The sequence below is a fragment of the Balaenoptera acutorostrata genome, chromosome 10 (genome assembly GCF_949987535.1).
Source record: "Balaenoptera acutorostrata chromosome 10, mBalAcu1.1, whole genome shotgun sequence".
Classification (NCBI taxonomy): Eukaryota; Metazoa; Chordata; class Mammalia; order Artiodactyla; family Balaenopteridae; genus Balaenoptera; species Balaenoptera acutorostrata.
In genome coordinates this window covers 53,730,727-53,750,382 of record NC_080073.1, presented here as the reverse complement: position 1 = coordinate 53,750,382, position 19,656 = coordinate 53,730,727, and the positions used below count along the sequence as shown (strand labels likewise).

The following is a 19,656-nucleotide window of genomic DNA, read 5'->3' as shown; positions in this document are numbered from 1 at the left end:
GGTTGGAAACTGGGCCAGAAAATAGGATAGAAAAATGAACGGCAAATCAGACAGGAAGAAGTTAACTGAAAATCAAAGAAAATGGGTTTGTAAGAGTGAGTTGGGACTTCCCTGGCAGTCCAGTGGTTAAGACTCCGTGCTTCCAGTGCAGGGGGGCACGGCTTCGATCCCTGGTCAGGGAACTCAGATCCCACAAGCTGCATGGCGTGGCCAAAAAAAAAAAAAAAAAAGAGTTAAGGGAGTTGTGGGAGCCTTGCATACCAGGATTGACTTGATTCTGGGGATAAAATAGGACTAAACACATTCTACATCCATTTATGTTTAGTTTTTAGATACTTTGACTAGGTTTTCAGTAGAATCTTAATGAGCTTGCTTGTTTGTTTTAACACTTTAATTTTGCCTTCAGGCTTAGATCTCAGGAAGTATAGTTAAATTGGTTTTAGTCTTTAACTTTGGGGCTACCATTTAAAATTGACCTTAGGTAGCTATCTGGGAAGCTATCTAGAGTGTATTTCATCTCCATTTAAAAACATATTTATGAAATCAGTTACTCATTGAACAAATATTTGAGGGCTGCTATGTACCAGGTGCTATGCGAGGTGTTGGAGACATGTGGTTTCCTCGTGGGAGTATTTATCTAGTGTAGTAAATATTAATCAAGTAAACTAATGTGAAATTGCACCTGTGGCAAGTGCTAGAAGAAAAAAGTACATTGAACCTTTTCTGTCAACAGCATCCCTTAGAAATGTGCTGAAGTTTGAAGAATTAGTTATTTAGGCTAAGAGGGGAGATAGCAGTGATCCAGGGGGAAGGAACTGGCAGTCTGAAGTTCCTGAGGTTGGAGGGGATAAGGTGAGTCTGGAGGACTGAGGGATGGGTATATGGAAAGTAGGGAGATAGTAAGGTGTGAGATGAGGCTAGAGTTATGTAAGAGCTAGAGTGTGTGTGGCTTTGATTATGTTAAGTGAAGTATCCTTCCTTTTAATTTTAAGAGATGAAGCCCTTGAATAGTTCAGCAGAGGGTTGCAATATGATCACATTTGCATTTTGAAAAGATGTTCTTTGTTGAGAAACAGTATACAGATTGGAGAATTAGGACATGGGCAAAACGGCTGTAGGGGGATGAGTTGGGGGCTACTGCAGTAGTCTAGTTAAAAAATGATAGCTTGGATTACAGTGCTTAGTATCAGAGTAGGAAAGAGTGGACAAATTTCAAGGATATTTAGGTAGTAAAATAACCTGGTTATGATTTGTGTATAGGATGTGAGAGGGAAGGAGCTCTCCAGGATGACACCTAGATTTTTGGCTTTTTCAATTAGGTGGTAATTAGATAGAAAGTACTAAAAGCAGACACAGTGTATGTATTTGTTTTGGGGGTGGATAAGTGGTGTCCAATCATGAGTTAGTTGGATATTGAGTTTGAGATGCCTTTGTGACATTCAAGGGGAAAAAAATGTAGAGAGGGAGATAACATTGGCAAATTGTGGGAATACTGATAATAATTGAAGACCCAGGTATGACTGACATCTTTTGGGGGAGAGTTACAGTTAATGAGAGGATCTTGGGTAGAGGAGGCTGCCTGTACAGAAAGCAGAGAAGAGGGTTGGAGACGTGGGGTAAAAAAATAGGAGACTATTGTAGTTATAAAAGCCAAGGAAGAGAATGATTGAACAGAGAGGGAGAGACCAAGAATTATACAAAATGGAAAGTTAAAAATACCACTCAGAACAATTTTGATTATGAAGTTGGAACCACATGTTTCTTAGTTTTAAGAACATATTAATCTCTTGGAGTCCATTTTTTTTAAGTGAAAAATTGCGTTTAAAATTTAAAATCCTGATCCTTTTGTCATTGAACTATTTTCACAGGTTTTGGGGATGTTACTTACTTTTCCTGTTGTGTACTTCCTAATGGTGCTCCTCTACCTCCTATAGTTTGTAACTGTCCTTTATGAGCTCATTTGAGTCTCAAGTTATTCTTGGTTTTTGCTTTTACTGTTAATCCAAGTTTTTGGACCTTGGTTTCAGTGTTAACTTGTTGATTTGGAGATCCCTTGTAAATTTAGACTAACATGCGTGGTACAAAGGTGAAGACTTTACCTTTTTTATGGGAGTCTTTCTTCCCTTGGGAGGAGAAAAATTTAGCCACTTCCATGCTGTTGGATACATCGTTTTTCATCTCTGAAGGGATAGTCTTCCCATGGTCCCACCTTTAAGTACAATAAATACTTTGTTTCTAGCATTTGGAGGTTTCACTTTTAAAATTAGCTCTGGTACTTTCTTTTAGAGGGTGTGTAGCATTTCTAGCACTAGCTTAGATTTCCAGAATTGTTTCTGGAAAACAAATGTTGTTTTAAGTTCTGAGTTTAAAATCCTTTTTCCTTAGTCAGAATTTTGGGTATATTATTCCATTGCCTTTATAGCATTCAGTGATTCCAATTGACTGATATATTCCTTTGGAGAAAATCTGTTTATTTTCTATGAATGATTTTAAGTTGCACTTTATCCTTAGCGTTTTGAAATGTATTGAGAGGTATATGAAGTTTTTTGTGTTTTTTCCTAATCATCTGTGGGGCATAATGATGATTCTTTTAAGATTAAATGTAAAAACTGGATTTACCTTTAGATTTCTTAATTTTTTCATAATACTTTTTTCCAGCTTTATTGAGATATAATTGACAAAGTTGTGTGTATTTAATGTGTACTGCATGATGGTTTGAGATATACATAGACATTGTGAAATCATTACCACAATCATAACACATCTGTCACCTCACATAGTTTCTTTCTTCCTTCCTTTCTTTTTTTTTTTTTTTTTTTTTTTTTTGGTGAGAGCTCTTAAGATCTCATCTCCTCTTAGCAAATTTCAAGTATACAGTACAGTACGTATTACTAACGACACTCACCTTGTCATACATTAGATCATTAGAACTTATTCATGTTATAACTGAAGTTTGTACCCTTTGACCTACCTCTCCCCATTTGTCCCATCCCCCATCCTCTGGCAGTCACCATTCTATTCTCTTTCTGAGTTAAACTTTTTTTTAAAAAAAGAGTTCACATATAAGTGATACCATACAGTATTTTTCTTTCTCTGTCTGGCTTATTTCACTTAGCATAAATGCCTTCCAGGTTCATACATGTTGTCACAAATTGCCAATGGCAAGATTTCCTTCCTTTTTGTGGCTGAATAGTACTCCTAATTATATAAATGTATAATGACATTTTCTTTATCCATTCATCTATCAACAGACACTTAAGTTGTTTACATATCTTGACTACTATGTATGTATTTATTTTAATTTTTGGCTATGTCGGGTCTTAGTTGTGGCACACGGGATCTTTGTTGCGGTATGCAGGATCTTTCGTTGCACACCCAGGCTCTTTGTTGCAGCACATGGGCTTCTCTAGTTGTGGCACGTGGGCTCTGTAGTTTGTGGCATGCAGGCTCTCTAGTTGAGGCGCACGGGCTCATTAGTTGTGGCGCGCAGGCTTAGTTGCCCTGCAGCATGTGGGATCTTAGTTCCCCAACCAGGGATCCAACCCACGTCCCCTGCATTGGAAGGCGGATTCTTTACCACTGGACTACCAGGGAAGTCCCCACCTTGGCTATTATGAATAATGCTGCAGTGAACATGGAAGTGCTGATATCTCTTCTATATACTGATTTTGTTTTCTTTGCATATACAGTTGACCCTTGAGCAGTGCAGGTTTGAACTACATGAGTCTACTTATATGTGGATGTTTGTCACTGATAAATACAACCTGCAGTTGGTTGAATCTGCAGATGCAGAGGAACTGCAGATGTGGAGGAACCAAGTATATGGAGAACTCACTATAAGTTATATGCAGATTTTAAGGAATCTCCACACTGTTTTCCATAATGGCTGTATGAATTTACATCCCCACCAACCGTATACCAAGGGTTCCCTTTTTTCACATCCTTGACAGCATTTGTTACCTCTTTTCTTTTTGATAGTAGCCACGCTAACAGATGTGAGGGTGTTTCTCATTGTGGTTTTCAGTTGCATTTTCTGATATTGAGCACCTTTCATATACCTAATTGGCTATTTGTATATCTCTGAGAAAATGTCTTTTCAGGTTCTTTGACTTCTTTGACCATTTCTTAATCAGAGTTTTTGTGGGTTTTTGTTTTTTGGGGGTTTTTTTTTGCTATTGAGAGGTATGAGTTCCTTATGTGTTTTAGATATTAATCCCTCATTAGATATATGGTTTGCAAACATTTTCTCTCATTCCATAGGTTGCCTTTTCATATTGTTTATTCTTTCCCTTGCTATGCACAGCTTTTTAGCTTGATATAGTCCCAGTTGTTCATTTTTGCTTTTGTTGCCTGTGTTTTTGGCATTGTATGCCCAAAAATCATTGCCAAGGCCCATGTCAAGGAGATTTTTTTCTGTTTTCCTCTAGGGGTTTTATGGTTTCAGATCTTACATTGAAGTCAATAATCCATTTCAAGTTGATTTTTGTGTATTGTGTAAGATAAGGGTCCAGTTTCATTCTTTTGCATATATTAATAACATCCAGTTTTCCAATACCATTTATTTGAAGATACTATTCTTTCTTCATTGTTTGTTCTTGGTGCCCTTGTCAAAGATTAGTTGACTGTGAAAGTGTGGGTTTATTTCTGGGCTCTGTGTTCTGTTCCAAAGGTCTGTGTGTCTTTTTTTATGCCAGTACCATACTGTTTTGTTACTATAACTTTGTAACATAGTTTGAAATCAGGGAGTGTGATACTTCCAGTTTTGTTGTTCTTTCTCAAGACTGCTTTGGCTATTCAGTGTCTTTGGGAGTTCCATGCACATTTTGGGTTATTTTTCTATTTCTGTGAAAAATGCTATTGGAATTTTTATAGGTATTGCACTGAATTTGTAGATTGCTTTGGGTTATATGGACATTTTAACAATACTATTGATAATTCTTCCAATCCGTGAGCACATAAAATCTTCCCATTTATTTGTGTCTTCTTTCATCAGTGTATTATAGTTTTCAGTGTACAGGTCTTTCACCGTCTTGGTTAAATTTATTGTTAAATATTTTATTGATTTTTATACTGTTCTAAGTGGGATTGCTTTTTTTTTTATGTGCTTCAAGAAAGTCTTTCATAATCGAGATTTTATTGGTTGTTTTGAGGATCAATACATAGATATTTCAATTTGTACACAATTCTCAACATACGTACCAAAAATCTAAAAAATCATGTAGTTGTGATTCTTTTCTGAACAGTTATTCCAGTGACTTTCCAGCTTAAAATTTGGAGGCAAATTTTCCTTCACAGTATATCAAGTACCAATATCTTCAAATATTGATATGCTGTTACATCATAAGTCCCACTAATTCACAATTTAATATCATATACACTACATACTCAAATTGTCAGTCATTCACAGCACATTAACAGTTACTAGAAGAACTGGACTACCACGACCAAAGATGTTACATAGTGCACAAAATTCTGCCCAGGAGAGCCAAGACCAAGGTAAAGTGGTTTGCTTTAGGAAACAATTATACCAAAAATAACATGGGAAGAGAAGTAATTTAGTGTTTAAGACATTAAATGCACAGCTGACTCCAAACTGCCGTTTAGTATGCTTCGTATTATAAGATATAAAAGCTACCCTCCATCTGTGGAATGTTAAGCTGACACCCAAGACAATCAAAGCCTCCCATATTTAATATCCCAGTATTTTCTGGTTCTACCAAAAAATAAACAACCAGCAAATGATTTCACCTCTTAAAAAAAAGCATTTACACTTTAAAAATGGCATGAGGTGGGATTCCCTCCTTTTTAAAAATGTTTCTAGAGCTACTAAAAAACTTGCATTTACAAAATAGTTGATAACAATATTCCTCTGGATTGTACAAGAAGGGAGACAGGGACCACTGATAGGACCAGGGGTGTGATATTAATCAGACTTGGCTTCTTTCTCTCCTGCTTCATCAGAAGCGGAGCTCTCCTCATTTTTGGTTTCTCCATTTTCTGCATGTGAGTCTTCTTTAGTCTCTTGGTTAGCCACTTTAGCCTGTTTTGCCTTTGCTCCCCTTTTTCCCTTTTGTTTGCACTTTTTGTCTGAAGATGTATCCTTTCCTGCCGCCTTTTTTGGCTTCATTTCCACTTTTGCAGGAGCCAGTTTAGCTGACAACCTTTCCAATCTCCTCTTGGGCTCCTCCTTCACCGCCCCCTCAGCGGAGCTGACCTTCCTCTTGGGCATCGTGGCGGTGGAGCGGGCATGTGCCAGGTTCCTGCGGGCCGCAGCACGCCGAGAGCCTTTGCAAAGCTGGGCTGCCTGGCCGCTGCCGCTCCTCCCGCCGCCTGAGCTGCTGGGACCCGCAGCGGGGGCAGTGGGAGAACCCGGGATTGCTTTCTTAATTTCTCAATCAGATAATTCATAGTTAGTGTATAGAAATGCAATTGATTTTTTAAATGTTGATCTTGTATCCTTGGTGAAGCCTTCCGAGTTTTCTGTGTATAAGATCATGTTATCTGCAAACAGACAAATTTTTCCTTCCCAATTTGGAAGCCTTTTATTTCTTTTTCTTGTCTAATTGCTTAGGCTAGGACTGTGTTGAAAAGAGTGAGAGTGGGCATTCTTGTTTTGTTCCTGATCTTAGGGGGAGAGCTTTCAACTTTTCACCATTGAGTATGATGCTAGCTGTGGGCTTGTCATCTATGGCCTTTATTATTTTGAGGTACATTTCTTCTATACCTAATTTTTTAAGTTTTTGTCATGAAAGGATGTTGAATTTTGTCAGAGGCCCTTTCTGCCTCTGTTGAGATGATCATATGATTTTTATCCTTCATTCTGTTAATTTGGTATCACATTTATTAATTTTCGTATGGTGAACCATCCTTGACTCAGGGATAAGTTCCAGTTAATTATGGTGTATGATCCTTTTAATGTGCTGTTGAATTCAATTTGCTGGTATTTTCTTGAGGATTTTTACATCTTTGTTCATCAGGGACCCTGGCCTGTCTTTTTCTTGTTGTGTCCTTGTCTGACTTGGGTATCAGGGTAATGCTGGCCTTGTAAAATGATTTTGGAAGGGTTTCTTCTTTAATTTTTTGGAAGAGTTTGAGAAGGATTGGCATTCATTCTTCTTTAAATGTTTGGTAGAATTCACCAGTGAAGCCATCTGGTCCTAGGCTTTTCTTTGAATCAGTGATCAAAACCCCCCAACAATCACCTTACTCATTATTGATCTGTTCAGATTTTAAAATTTCTTCCTGGTTCAGTCTTGGATGTAAGTTGTATGTTTCTAAGACTGTCCATTTCTTCTGGGTTATCCAGTTTGTTGGTGTATAATTGTTCATAATAATCTCTTATGATCCTTTTTGTGTCTGTGGTATTAGTTGTAACGTTTCCTCTTTCATTTCTGATTTTGTCTTTTTTTTTTTCTTAGTCTAGCTAAAGGTTTGTCAATTTTGCTTATCTTTTTTTAAAAAAAGTTGAACAAAACTGTTCATTTTTTTTTCTTCTCTTTTTCTAGTCTTTATTTCTGCTCTGATTTTTGTTATTTCCTTCTTTCTGTTTTTTGGGCATAATTTATTCTTTTTCTAGTTCCTTGAGGTATAAAGTTAGGCTGTTTATTTGAGGTCTGTTTTTTATTAATGCCAGTGTTTATTGCTATAAACTTCTGTCTTAGATTGCTTTTGCAGCATTTTGGTATGTTGTGTTTCCATTTGTGTTTATCTAAAGATACTTTAAAATTTTTCTTTTTATTTCTTTGACCCATTGATTGTTCAGGAGAATACTGTTCAATTTCCACATATTTGTGAATTTTCTAGCTTTGTTACTTATTTCTAATTTTATATCATTATGGTCAGAAAAGATATTTGGTATAATTTTCTGTCTTAAGTTTGTTAAGACTTGTTTTGTGACCTAATATGTGATCTGTCCTGGAGAATATTCTGTATGTACTTAAGAAGAATGTGTGCTCTGCTGTTAGATGGAATGTTCTCTGTTAGATCCATTTGGTTTAAAGCGTAGTTCAAGTCCAGTATTTCCTTATTCATACTCTATCTTTCTGATCTATTCACTGAAAGTAGGGTATTAAAGCCCGCTACTATTATTGCATTGCTGTCTATTTCAATTGTTACATACTCTTAATCAGTTGATCCATTTATCATTCTATAATGAATGACCTTTTGTCTCTGTTATAATTTTTCATTTAGAGTTTATTTTGTTGGATAAAAGTATAGCCATTCTTGCTCTCTTCTGCTTTGTTTGCATGGAATTTTTTTTCCATCTCTCCACTTTCAGCCTATGTGTATCCTTAAAGCTGAAGTGAGTTTCTGTTAGCATATGTTTGAGTCTTGTGTTTTTAATATATTTACCCACTCTATGTCTTTTGAGTGGAGAATTTAATCCATTTACATTCAAAGTGATTACTGATAAAGACTTAATGACTGCCATCTTGTTAATTGTTTTCTAGTTCCTTTGTTCCTTTCTTCTTGTGCTGTTTTCCTTTGTGATTTGATAGTTTTCCTTAGCAGTATTCTTTGATTCTTTTTATCTTTTTATATCTACTATAGGTTTTTGCTTTGTGGCTACTGTGAGGTTTACATAAAACATTGTATGATTATAACAGTCAACTTTAAGCTAATAATTTGATTCAGTTGCATGCAAAATCTCTATTCTTTTACACACCCCTTCAATTATGTTATAGATGTCATAATCTTTTTATGTTGTGTATTTAACAAATTATTGTAGCTATAGATATTTTTATTTTTGTCTTTTAACCTTTATGCTAGTTAAGTGATTTATACACCATTACAATAGTAGAATCTTCTGAATTTGATTACCTACTTATCTTACTAGTGAGTTTTATACTGTTATATGTTTTTATGTTACGAATTATTGCCCTTTCATGCTAGCTTGAAGAACTCCCTTTAGCATTTCTTATAAGGCAGGTGTGGTAGTGATGAACTCCTTCAGTGTTTGGTTTTTTTTGGTTTTTTGTTTGTTTGGGAACGTCTTTATGAAGGACAGCTTTGCTGAATATTCTTGGTTGGCAGTTTTTTTCTTCAAGCACTTTGACTATATATACGCTATTCTGGTGCAAAGTTTCTGCTGAGAAATCTGCTGATAGCCTTATGTGGGTCCCATGTATAAGTTTTTTACTCTTGCTTTCAAAATTCTCTCTTTGTCTTTGATTTTTGACAGTTTTATTATAATGTTTCTCAGTGGAGTCCTGTATGGGTTGAATATGTATTGGTACCTATGAACATCACATGCCTGGATGACCGTCAGTTTCTCTCCCCAGATTTGCAAAGTTTTTAGCCATTATTTATGTAAATAAGCTTTCTACCCCTTTCTCTCCTTCTAGAACTCTAATAATGCAGCCATCACTACCCTTGATGCATAGTTAATGTAGGCTATTTTTCACTTTTTTTTTTCCCTCTGCCCTGATAATTTCAAGTAACCTCTCTTCTAGTTCTCAGATTCTTTCTTCTGCTTGTTCATGTCTGCTGTTGATATTCTCTGCTGCATTTTTTTTCCATTTTATTCATTGTATTTATCAGCTCCAGTATTCTCTTTGGTTTTTTTTTTATAATTTCTGTTTCTCTTTTGGACTTCTTATTTTGACCATGTATTGTTTTCCTGATTTGTTGAGTAGTCTTTCTGGGTTCTCTTGTAGCTTACTGAGCTTCCTTAAAACAATTACTTTGAAATCTTTGTCAAGCAATTCAGAGATCTGTTTCTTTGTGGTCAGTTACTAGAAAATAATTGTGTTCCTTTGGTGGTGTCATGTTTCCTTGATTTTTTTCACTTTTGTTGTAGCCTTGCATTTATGCCTGCCCATTTGATGGAGTGGTTTTGGTCGGGAAAGACCTTTATCTGCGGGTAAGTGTGAGGGTGCCAGCTGAATAGGCTGTGGCAGTTCTTACTCTGGGGAAGATCCAGGGGTGTAGTCTTTGTGCAGCTCCAACAGCTGAGGTCAGTGTTAGTGAAGATTGCAGGGGTCCTCAATGGCCAAGGCAGCAAGTATCCACGGGGCTGGTAAGGGCTGTTGGGGACCTTCTGGTCTCTCTTTCTCCCACAGGGAGTTGTTGTGGCCAAGGGGATCTCTCTTGGCACCAGGTCCAACTCACAGGTGTCCTCTTAATCGTGGTAGTACTGATGAGTGCCCATGGAGTAGCCATGGAGCTAGGGTCTGGAGCTCAGGCACACACAAAGCAGCTGCAGAGCTGGAGTCTGAAGTGTAAGCACTTACAGCGCAGCAGTGGTTCTGGAGTCCAGAGCATTTGTGGGATTAGGGGGTTGTGGCAGCCCTGGTCCTGGGGCAGCGCAGCAGTAGCTCTTTCTTGCTGAGGACACAGCAGTGTCTCCCTCTCCAGGGGCCCTGTGGCAGTGATGGCTTTTGGTGAAAGCTGCTGTTGTCCTCTGCAGAGCAGGCCACTGGAGTTTGTCCTGATGAATACTTACAGGGTCCTCCTTTGTGAAAGCTGTCATGGGTGCTGTTGTCCTCAGTTGAAGAGCCTGCCTAGGTCCTCCACAGAGCAGACCACACTGGGCACTGCAGTGGTACTACCACATGGCTGATACTGATAGCCTCTACCCTTCTTTGTTCCTGGCTGTCTCTAGATGTCTCAGCTAAGCTTGTCTCCCTAGTGATCCTTCTGTGTGGTTGCTCTCCATTTTTTGCTTCATTGTGCTGCTGTAGGATCTCAGTTCTGCATGAGCCTCCTGGGGATATTTTCCTTCACGGATAGCTGTCTATTTCTTATTTTTTGTTGGGGGTATGAAGGCTGGTATCTCCTATTGTGCCATCTTTCTAATGCCACCCCTCAGAATACTTTCTGTCTTGTTACTAATTTGCTTTGCATCTTTGACCTTTTTACTATTTAACCCATCCTTTATTTTGTATATCTTAACAGTCATTTGACATTCAAAAACTTAAATAGTGCTTTTATCATAGATCTTTATTTCACAGTAATAGTAGCAGTAGCCTCTGAGTGCTTTAGAGATATTATATTGTTTACTTATCATAGCCACCTTATTGACATAGGTACTATTGTTATCCCTTTTTCACAGATGAAGAAACTAGAGCACAGAGAGACCATGAGTTGTTTGCCCAGCCAAGGTCACATAGCAAATAAGTATGGAACTAAGATATTCAAACCCAGGCAGTATGATTCTAACACTCGTAGTCTTAACCTCTCGGATATGCTTCCTTTCAGGCTGCTGTGGCTTGTCTTATCTCTGAAGATATTCCTATTTCTGTTTTCTATGGTATTAGTTCTTCCACTCATTGATTTTGATGCTTAGATTTCATATTGTCTACTTTTCTTAAATGTTTGGTTTTTGGATGTGTGCTTATTTTTGTATTTGATCAAGTCTGTCTACAAATACTACAGTGTTTGTATCTGGTGATTATGGGAGGGAGAGTCATGGCTTGCTATTGGGAAGGATATATCAAGCTGAATTTGGATATGAGGATTTCCTATTCATCTTCTTTCCGTCAAGCACTATTCCACTTTTTGAATCACTTGTCTACGTGTATTGCAGATACCTTTGAGGCCCACTTCCTTGCTTGGCAGTGGTAGGGCAAGGGGATCCACCTGCCTGGCTCTTCCTAATGCTCATTACCCTGAGGATTGCTGCAGGATTTTCTCTTGACCCCCTGCCCCATAGCAACTTTATACTAAACATGGAACATCCTGGAAACTCCTCCCATTCCCCCACCTCCCCAACACACACACACATACCATGGTTTGCAGTTTACTTCTGGTTGCAGTTTGGGCTGTGGCTTCTTCCATCTCATTTCTTCTCATTTGGTTTTTTGTCTTTCATTGAGGAAATTTCTCATTCGTTAAGGTCATGTTCTCGTTTTAAAGTGCTGTTACAGTTCATCTCCCAGGATTTTAGTGCTATTATAACTTATTCTTTATTTCTGTAATTTTTAGGGTTATAGGATTGGAGGCAATTATGTTGAATGTGCATCCTTCATTTTGATGCTATTTTCTGTCAGTGGTTTTTAATCTTTTGAGAGTCATTGACTTCTTTGACCATTTGGTAAATTGTATGTACCCTCACTTTTTAAAAATTCAAATGCATAGCTGTCTACCATCTGTACCCCAGGCAATGGCCAAATGTTAATTTGAGCATTACTAGTTTGGTAGAGTTGTTTTTGGGGGGGGGGAGGGAGGGACTTTGTTTTTAGTTATATTTAGAGGTATTAGCCTATTTCTTGGAAAATAATGTGTTACTTAGGTTTAAGGAAAATTGTTACAAAAGATGTATTTATGTAGCCATAGAGCTATATATAAAGAGTTAAATATAAAGTATAATATTAGAAAGAGAGCTATTTCTTTCTAGTAAAGTTTTATAACATTTCTTTTTTTCCTGTTTTCTCTAGGTTTAATTATAGATCAACACATCATCTTGCATCTCATGGGTTCTATGAATTTTTAAATTGGTTTGATGAAAGAGCATGGTATCCACTAGGAAGAATAGTCGGTGGTACTGTAAGTATATTTGCAGTTATTTATGTTAATCTTAAAATTTTGCGGTTATTTGAGTAAATATTAATCACTAAGGTGGTGGCAATTCTTTTTTTTTTTTGTATTTTAAGTATTTCTGAGCAATAATAAGGTGCGTTGTATTTTAAAATTCCACATGTTCATTGCTAACATATAGAAATACAGTTGATTTTTAAAAATTATTTATTTATTTATTTATTTATTTATTTATTTATTTATTTATTTATTTATTTTTGGCTGTGTTGGGTCTTCGTTTCTGTACGAGGGCTTTCTCCAGTTGCGGCAAGCGGGGGCCACTCTTCATCGTGGTGCGCGGGCCTCTCGTTATCCCGGCCTCTCTTGTTGCGGAGCACAGGCTCCAGAGGCGCAGGCTCAGCAGTTGTGGCTCACGGGCCTAGTTGCTCCGTGGCATGTGGGGTCTTCCCAGACCAGGGCTCAAACCCGTGTTCCCTGCATTGGCAGGTAGATTCTCAACCACTGCGCCACCAGGGAAGCCCTAAGGTGGTGGCAATTCTTGAAAGCTTTGTATAGTTAACTAACACATTTTTCTGTGGCTGATTAGTATTTAACTTGCTAAATCTCTTTTCTTGACCCTCTTCTTCCCACTCTCACCCCCCAACCTGTTTTTGGGTTACCTCATACTAGCCACTATTTCTGACAAGTGGATCTCTTGTCACACATTTAAGTTCAGGTTATTTGTATGTTTTTGTTTTGTTCTGTAACAACTTTATTGAAAAAAAATTTTGGGAAGGAAATAGAAATGTAGAAGAATCAGATAATTCTAATTTTCCAGGTCCCAATTACTCGAGGTAATTGAGTATTGATCATAGTTCGTGGGGAATTATAATGTCCAGAAGATGATATAAGAGAAAATATTTTTAGGATTTGGGATGTAAGGAGAATGCTGAAGAGAAAATGAAAGACAAGACACCTGTTTGGGCAATATATATGTGTAGTATTTTTTTCTGGATCAGTTTTGTCAGAGGTTTATCAATTTTAGTAGATTTCTTAACCCAGAGAAACTTTGACTTTGTTGATTATTAAATATTTGCCTTCTCTTGTGTTAATTTCCATTTATTTCCTTCCTCCCACTTTCTTGAGTTTGTTTTGATGTTTTTATCTGTCTTCCTGATACAGTTTGATGAGTAATTTTCAACATTTCTTTGTTATTAATGTGTTCATTTTGAAGCTATAAATTTCCCAATAATCACTTTTAACTACATTGCATAAGTTTTGATATGTAGTATTTTCATTATTGTTCAGGTCAAAGTGTATTTTAATTTCCACTATAATTTGCCCTGATTCATGGGTTACTTGTATTTAACTTTTAAACATAATAGAATTTCCTAGTTATCTTTTTTTTGCTTTATACTTCCAATATATTATGGTTAAAGAACAAATCCTGTAATTTTAATCCTTTGAAATTTATTGAGGCATGATTTGTGGCCCAAGATATAGCCAACTTTTATAAATGTTTCCTCTGTATTTGGAAGGAATAGGTTCTCCGTGGTAGTCAGATGTTGTGTTATAATCTGGGGCATCTTCTTATCTTTGATGTAAACAGAGATAAAGATACAGGACAATAGTCATGAATTAGGGTGAATGAGAAAGGTATTGAATGGTGAGAGATGTGGTAGATGGCTGTATCTGTACTTCTTGTGGGATGAATGCTATCATTACTTCATTGTACTAGTCTTTGATTACTATAGTTTGTTTCCTGGTGTGTATATAAATTTTTATCTTGAATTCACCCTCAATGAAGGCTTGTTTTCTGAGACTCCTGGTGTCTTGGTATTTGGGACCATCCTTATAATAATCTTTCTCACTTGCCTTTGTTGGAGCCCTTAGAGGTCTTACTGCTTTTAGGACAGTTTTTAGAGGTTATTTCTCAGCTTGAGGTTTTTTATACACGATGCTGTTATAAATGTGGAACCCATATTCACCCATGTGATGAATGAGTTTCTTATTTCTTGTTTTGTTTCTATTCAGAGCTTTGGAAGTAAGGCAAGAGTTCCTTACTGTTTCCCTTGATGGATGGGTAGAATTTGTCTAGTCTAGTTTCATAAACGGGCCCTGGTTTTGTGCTGGGAATTAGGCCTTTTCTTTGATCCCTGTGGTGAGTGGTAACTACCCCCCAACCTCGGGTGCCTATATATCAAGCCTGCTTTGTTTTTGTTTTTTCTCTTTTTAGATTCCCACGGCATCAGTACCTACTTTGAATTTCTTCTTTATGTTTGGAACCTGGAGGGTTCCCTTCCTTTTGAGCTTAAATATGCCTTTTTTGTTGTTGGGTGGTTTTATTTGTTTGTTTAGAGTTTTTTGGTCCTTTCATCTAGTACTTCTACCTATTTTGGCTGTATTTCATATGTCAGTTCAGTCTGCCAAATTTAGAGTATTTTCAAATTCATTTCCATTTTCTTTGAATATTGCTAACAATATCATACACTGAGGCCTGGTATCATATATGAAATGGAACAAAATTTTGATTTTTAAGAATGGTGATGATTGCCATACTTTTTCCCCCTTCCATTATCCCATTCTCCTTCTATACATTCTATCGAGCATTCATTTTGTGCCAATCATTGTTCTCTGGATGCTGGGGAAATTTTTCTGGCTATTCTGGAGCTTATATTCTTGTGAGGGTGTTTAGTTAATAGACAATAAATAAGTAAAATAAATAGTATGTGAAATGGTGATAAGTGCTATGGAGAAAAGAGCAATGGAGTTGGGTTAAAGACCATGGGAGTTTGCAAGTTTAAATAGGATAGCTAGGAAAGGAAATTTATAACATTCTTTGTAGTTTCAGTGATGGAGAAAGAAAAATCTTTTAGGATTTAGATAAGGATGGAAATATAAATACACATTTTAATCACTGAAGAATAGCTCAGAATTAATGTCCTATTTCTTGTTCTTTGAATCCTCTTAATGTTTCATGTTCTCTTTTAGAGGGAGGGTGCAGAATATAACTGTTAACTGGCCTATTCTAGTTTATTATTTCCTTTCTATCCTTAAATATTTTAAGAAGTGTGAAAAGGTCTAATCTTCCAGGAGTCCAAAAATATTATATCTGAATTCACCAACTAACTAGTCCTTCTTTTCCTAGCTAAAATTGTTTACTTTCCAAATCTTGACTTTGAAAGAAGGGAAAAATCATTTGTAAATACCACTTAAATAATATTGCACGTAACTTTCTTTCATCTTCCGTCCTTTTCTCAGTAGGCAATGTTGGAGCACGTTAAAACTCCAAACTTAAGGATATGTTAGATTAGGACCCTGTTTTATAGTGAAAAGATAGAGTTAGTGGGATCAATAAGAAAGTTACGTAGTTTTTCATTGTTAAACCTCTTCACTTTTAATCATTCATTCAGTATGATCTTTCTTCTTTTGCTTAAGTATGTATCTGAATATCAGATTTTTATTTGTATCTAATCCACAAGAACATTTAATTTTGTAATGTGTGAAGGCAAACTATTGTAAGAGCTTATTCTCAAACTTACTATAAACAATATATAATAATAAAGAAAGAAGCTTACATTAGTGTTTTCAGCTACCTCATTTTATATGTAATTAAATTGTCCTTTTTTTTTCTTCCTAGGTTTACCCAGGGTTGATGATAACAGCTGGCCTTATCCATTGGATTTTAAATACACTGAACATAACAGTTCACATAAGAGATGTATGTGTGTTCCTTGCACCAACTTTTAGCGGCCTTACATCTATATCTACTTTCCTGCTTACCAGAGAACTTTGGAACCAAGGAGCAGGACTTTTAGCTGCCTGTTTTATTGCTATTGTACCAGGTTACATTTCTCGGTCAGTAGCTGGATCCTTTGATAATGAAGGCATTGCTATTTTTGCCCTTCAGTTCACATATTACTTGTGGGTAAGTAACACTTAATGTTTTGTTATCGTTAATACCCATGAACTTTCTGCTGAAATGCTGTTGTGCAGCATTTGTCTTTTATCAATTATAGTTGTATACAGAGAACTCTGTTACTGTTTGTAACAAGTAAGTCATAGCTCCAATAAAGAGGCTATCAAAAAATTAAGCTCTTGATTTTGTTTCTTTTGTAGGGGAGAGAGGAGTCAGATACTTAGGAAAATGAAATGTGGTTCAGTGGCTTAGGATGTTGAATTCTGTTTGTGAAACTTGTATTATTTTACTGTTGCCAAGTTATTTCTTCCTTGCCAATCTGTATACCTTCTATTTCCTTTTCTTGTGTTACTGTATTAGCTGCTAATTCCAGTATGATGTTGAAAAGGAGTAGTGAGAGGAGACATCCTTGTCTTGTAGGTAATATTTATCAAGTTGAAGAAGTTCCACTCTATTTGTGTCAATAGTTTGCTGAGAGATTTTATCATGAATGGATGTTGGATTTTGTCAAATGCTTTTTCTCTATCTTTTGATACACAGTTAACCCTTGAACAACACGGGTTTGAACTCTGCAGGTCCGCTTATACACAGGGTTGTTTTTCAGTAAATACATACTACAGTACTACATGATCCAAGGTTGGTTGAATCCACAGATATGGAACCACAGATTATGTAGGGCCTACTGTCAAGTTACATGTGGATTTTTGATACCAAGGGGGGTGAGGGGGTCACTGCCCCAACCCCTGCCTTGTTCAAGGGTCAACTGTAGTTACATGATCTTTTTCTTTTGACTTTTTGATGTCATGAATTACATTAATTGATTTTCAAATGTTGAGTCGCTATGTCATACCTGGAATAAATCTCACTTGGTCATGATATTGATATATAATTCTTATAATACGTTGTTAGACTTGATTTCTTAATGTCTTGTTGAGGATTTTTGCATCCACGTTAATGAGAGAGATCGTGGTCTATAGTTTTCTTTTCTTGTAGTGTCTTTGATTTTGGCGTTAGGACAATGCTGGCCTTGTAGAATGAGTTAGGAAGTGTTCCCTCTACTTCTGTTTGCTGAAAGAGGTTGTAGAGTATTGCTGTCTTTTTTTTTTTTTTAATGTTTCGTAGAATTCACGAGTGAACCCGCCTTGGCCTGGTGCTTTCTGTTTTGGAAGGTTATTAATTATTGATTGATTCCATTTCTTTAATAGACAGAGCCCTATTCAGATTGTCTATTTCTTCTTGTTTGAGTTTTGGGAGATTTCTTTCACAGAATTGGTCCATTTCATTAAGGTTATCAAGTTTGTGCACATAGAGCTGTTCATTGTATTCCTTTATTATCCTTTTAATACATGTCCATGGGATCTGTAGTGATGGTCCTTCTTTTATTTCCAATATTAGTATTTGTGTCTTCCTTTTTTCTTAGCCTGGCTTAGAGGCGTATTGATTTTTGTTCATCTTTCAAAGAACCAGTTTGTGATTTCATTGATTTTTCTCTATAAATTTCCTGTTTTCAACTTCATTGATTTGTGCCCTGATTCTTATTTCTTTTCTTCTGCTTCCTTTGGATTTAAATTGCCCTTCTTTTTCTAGTTTCCTAAGGTGGAAACTTAGATAATTGTCTTAGATCTATCTTTTCTGTTATATACATTCAATGCTGTAAATTTCCCTATGAGCACTGCTTTCTCTACATCCCACAAATTTTGGTAAGTTGTTTTCATTTTTATTTAGTTAACAATATTTTAAAATTTTTCTCGAGATTTTTTTATTTGACCCATATATTTGTTTAAAGGTATGTTGTTTAATCCCCATTTATTTTGAGATTTTCCAGTTAATTTTCTGTTACTGATCTTTAGTTTAATTCCATTGTGGGCTGAGAGCAACACCTTACATGATTTTTATTCTTTCAAATTTGTTAAGATGTGTTTCATGGCCCAGATGTGGTTTACCTTGGTGAATGTTCCATGTAGGCTTGAGAAGAATATGTATTCTGCTGTCCTTGGATGAAATCAAGTTTAGATGTCCATTACATCCAATATCCAGTTGATTGGTGGTGGTGAGTTTCATGATTTTCTTAAATCATGAAAATCTTACTGATTTTCTACCTGCTGGATTCATCCATCTGAGGGCAGGTTTTAAGTCTCCATTTATGGTAGTGGATTCATCCATTTACCCTCGTGGCTCTATTAGTTTTTCCTCATGTAGTTTGACACTTTGTTGTTAGGCACATGCACTTTAAGGATTATGTAGTCTTTGAGAATTAATCCTTTTGTCATTGTGTAATGCCCTTGTTTATCTCTGATCACTTCTTTGCTTTGAGGTTGGCTCTGTCTGAGATTAAATTGCTACTCTTGGCATTCTTTTGATTAGTGTTAGCATGGTATATTTTTTGCCATCTTTTTATTTTAGAACTATATATATCTTTATATTTAAAGTGGGTTTCTTGTAGACAACATATAGTTGGGTCTTGGATTTGATCCACCCTGACAATTTGTTCTTCTAATTTGTGCATTTAGACCATTGGCATTCAAATGATTATTATTAGTTGGATTAATATTTACCATGTATGTTACTGTCTTCTAGTTGGAACTCTTTAGTTCTTTGTTTTATTTTTGTTCTCTACTCTTTTTCTACCTTTTGTCGTTTTAACTGAGCATTTTATATGTTCAATTTTCTCTCTTTTTCTGGCATATTAGTTATGCTTTGTTTTAAAACTGTTTTTAGCAGTTGCCATAGAGTTTGCAACATACATTTACAGCTAATCCAAGTTCACTTTCAAAGAATACTATACAGGCATATCTCATTTTATTGCACTTCACAGATACTGCATTTTTAGAAATTGAAGGTTTGTGGCAACCCTGCATCAAACAAGTCTGTCAGTGCCATTTATCCAACAGTATTTTCTCACTTTGTGTCTCTGTCACATTTTGGTATTTCTCACAATATTTCAAACTTTTTCATTATTATATTTGTTATGGTGATCTGTGATCAGAGATCTTTGATGTTACTATTGCAAAAAGATTACAACTCACTAAAGGCCCAGATGATGGCCAGCATTTTTTAGCAATGAAGTACTCTTTAATTAAAGTATATGTGTTGGTTTTTTAAAGCATAATGTACTCTTTTTTTACATTTATTTTATTTATTTATTTATTTTTGGCTGCGTTGGGTCTTTGTTGCTGCGTGCGGGCTTCCTCTAGTTGCAGTGTGTGGGGGCTACTCTTTGTTGTGGTGCGCGGGCTTATTGCAGTGGCTTCTCTCGTTGCGGAGCATGGGCTCTAGTCACG

At 36.3% G+C, this 19,656-nt stretch overlaps 2 protein-coding genes across 2 annotated transcripts in view; one reads left to right on the top strand and one right to left on the bottom strand.

Moving 5' to 3' along the window:
- The window catches only part of STT3B (STT3 oligosaccharyltransferase complex catalytic subunit B), a 110,304-nt gene that overhangs the window by 48,725 nt on the left and 41,923 nt on the right, over positions 1-19,656 (top strand). The window contains exons 2-3 of the mRNA XM_057554690.1: positions 12,378-12,486; positions 16,097-16,384. Of these exons, the coding sequence (XP_057410673.1) occupies positions 12,378-12,486; positions 16,097-16,384 (397 nt within the window). The remainder of the gene's footprint in view (positions 1-12,377; positions 12,487-16,096; positions 16,385-19,656) is intronic.
- LOC103005223 (non-histone chromosomal protein HMG-14-like) lies at positions 5,924-6,229 on the bottom strand. Its single transcript, XM_057554691.1, has one exon. It carries the CDS (start codon positions 6,227-6,229, stop codon positions 5,924-5,926), a length of 306 nt encoding a protein of 101 aa, XP_057410674.1.

Excerpts from the sequence above, each read along its gene's own strand:
- LOC103005223 (XM_057554691.1), bottom strand. The coding sequence starts at position 6,229 with ATGCCCAAGAGGAAGGTCAGCTCCGCTGAGGGGGCGGTGAAGGAGGAG.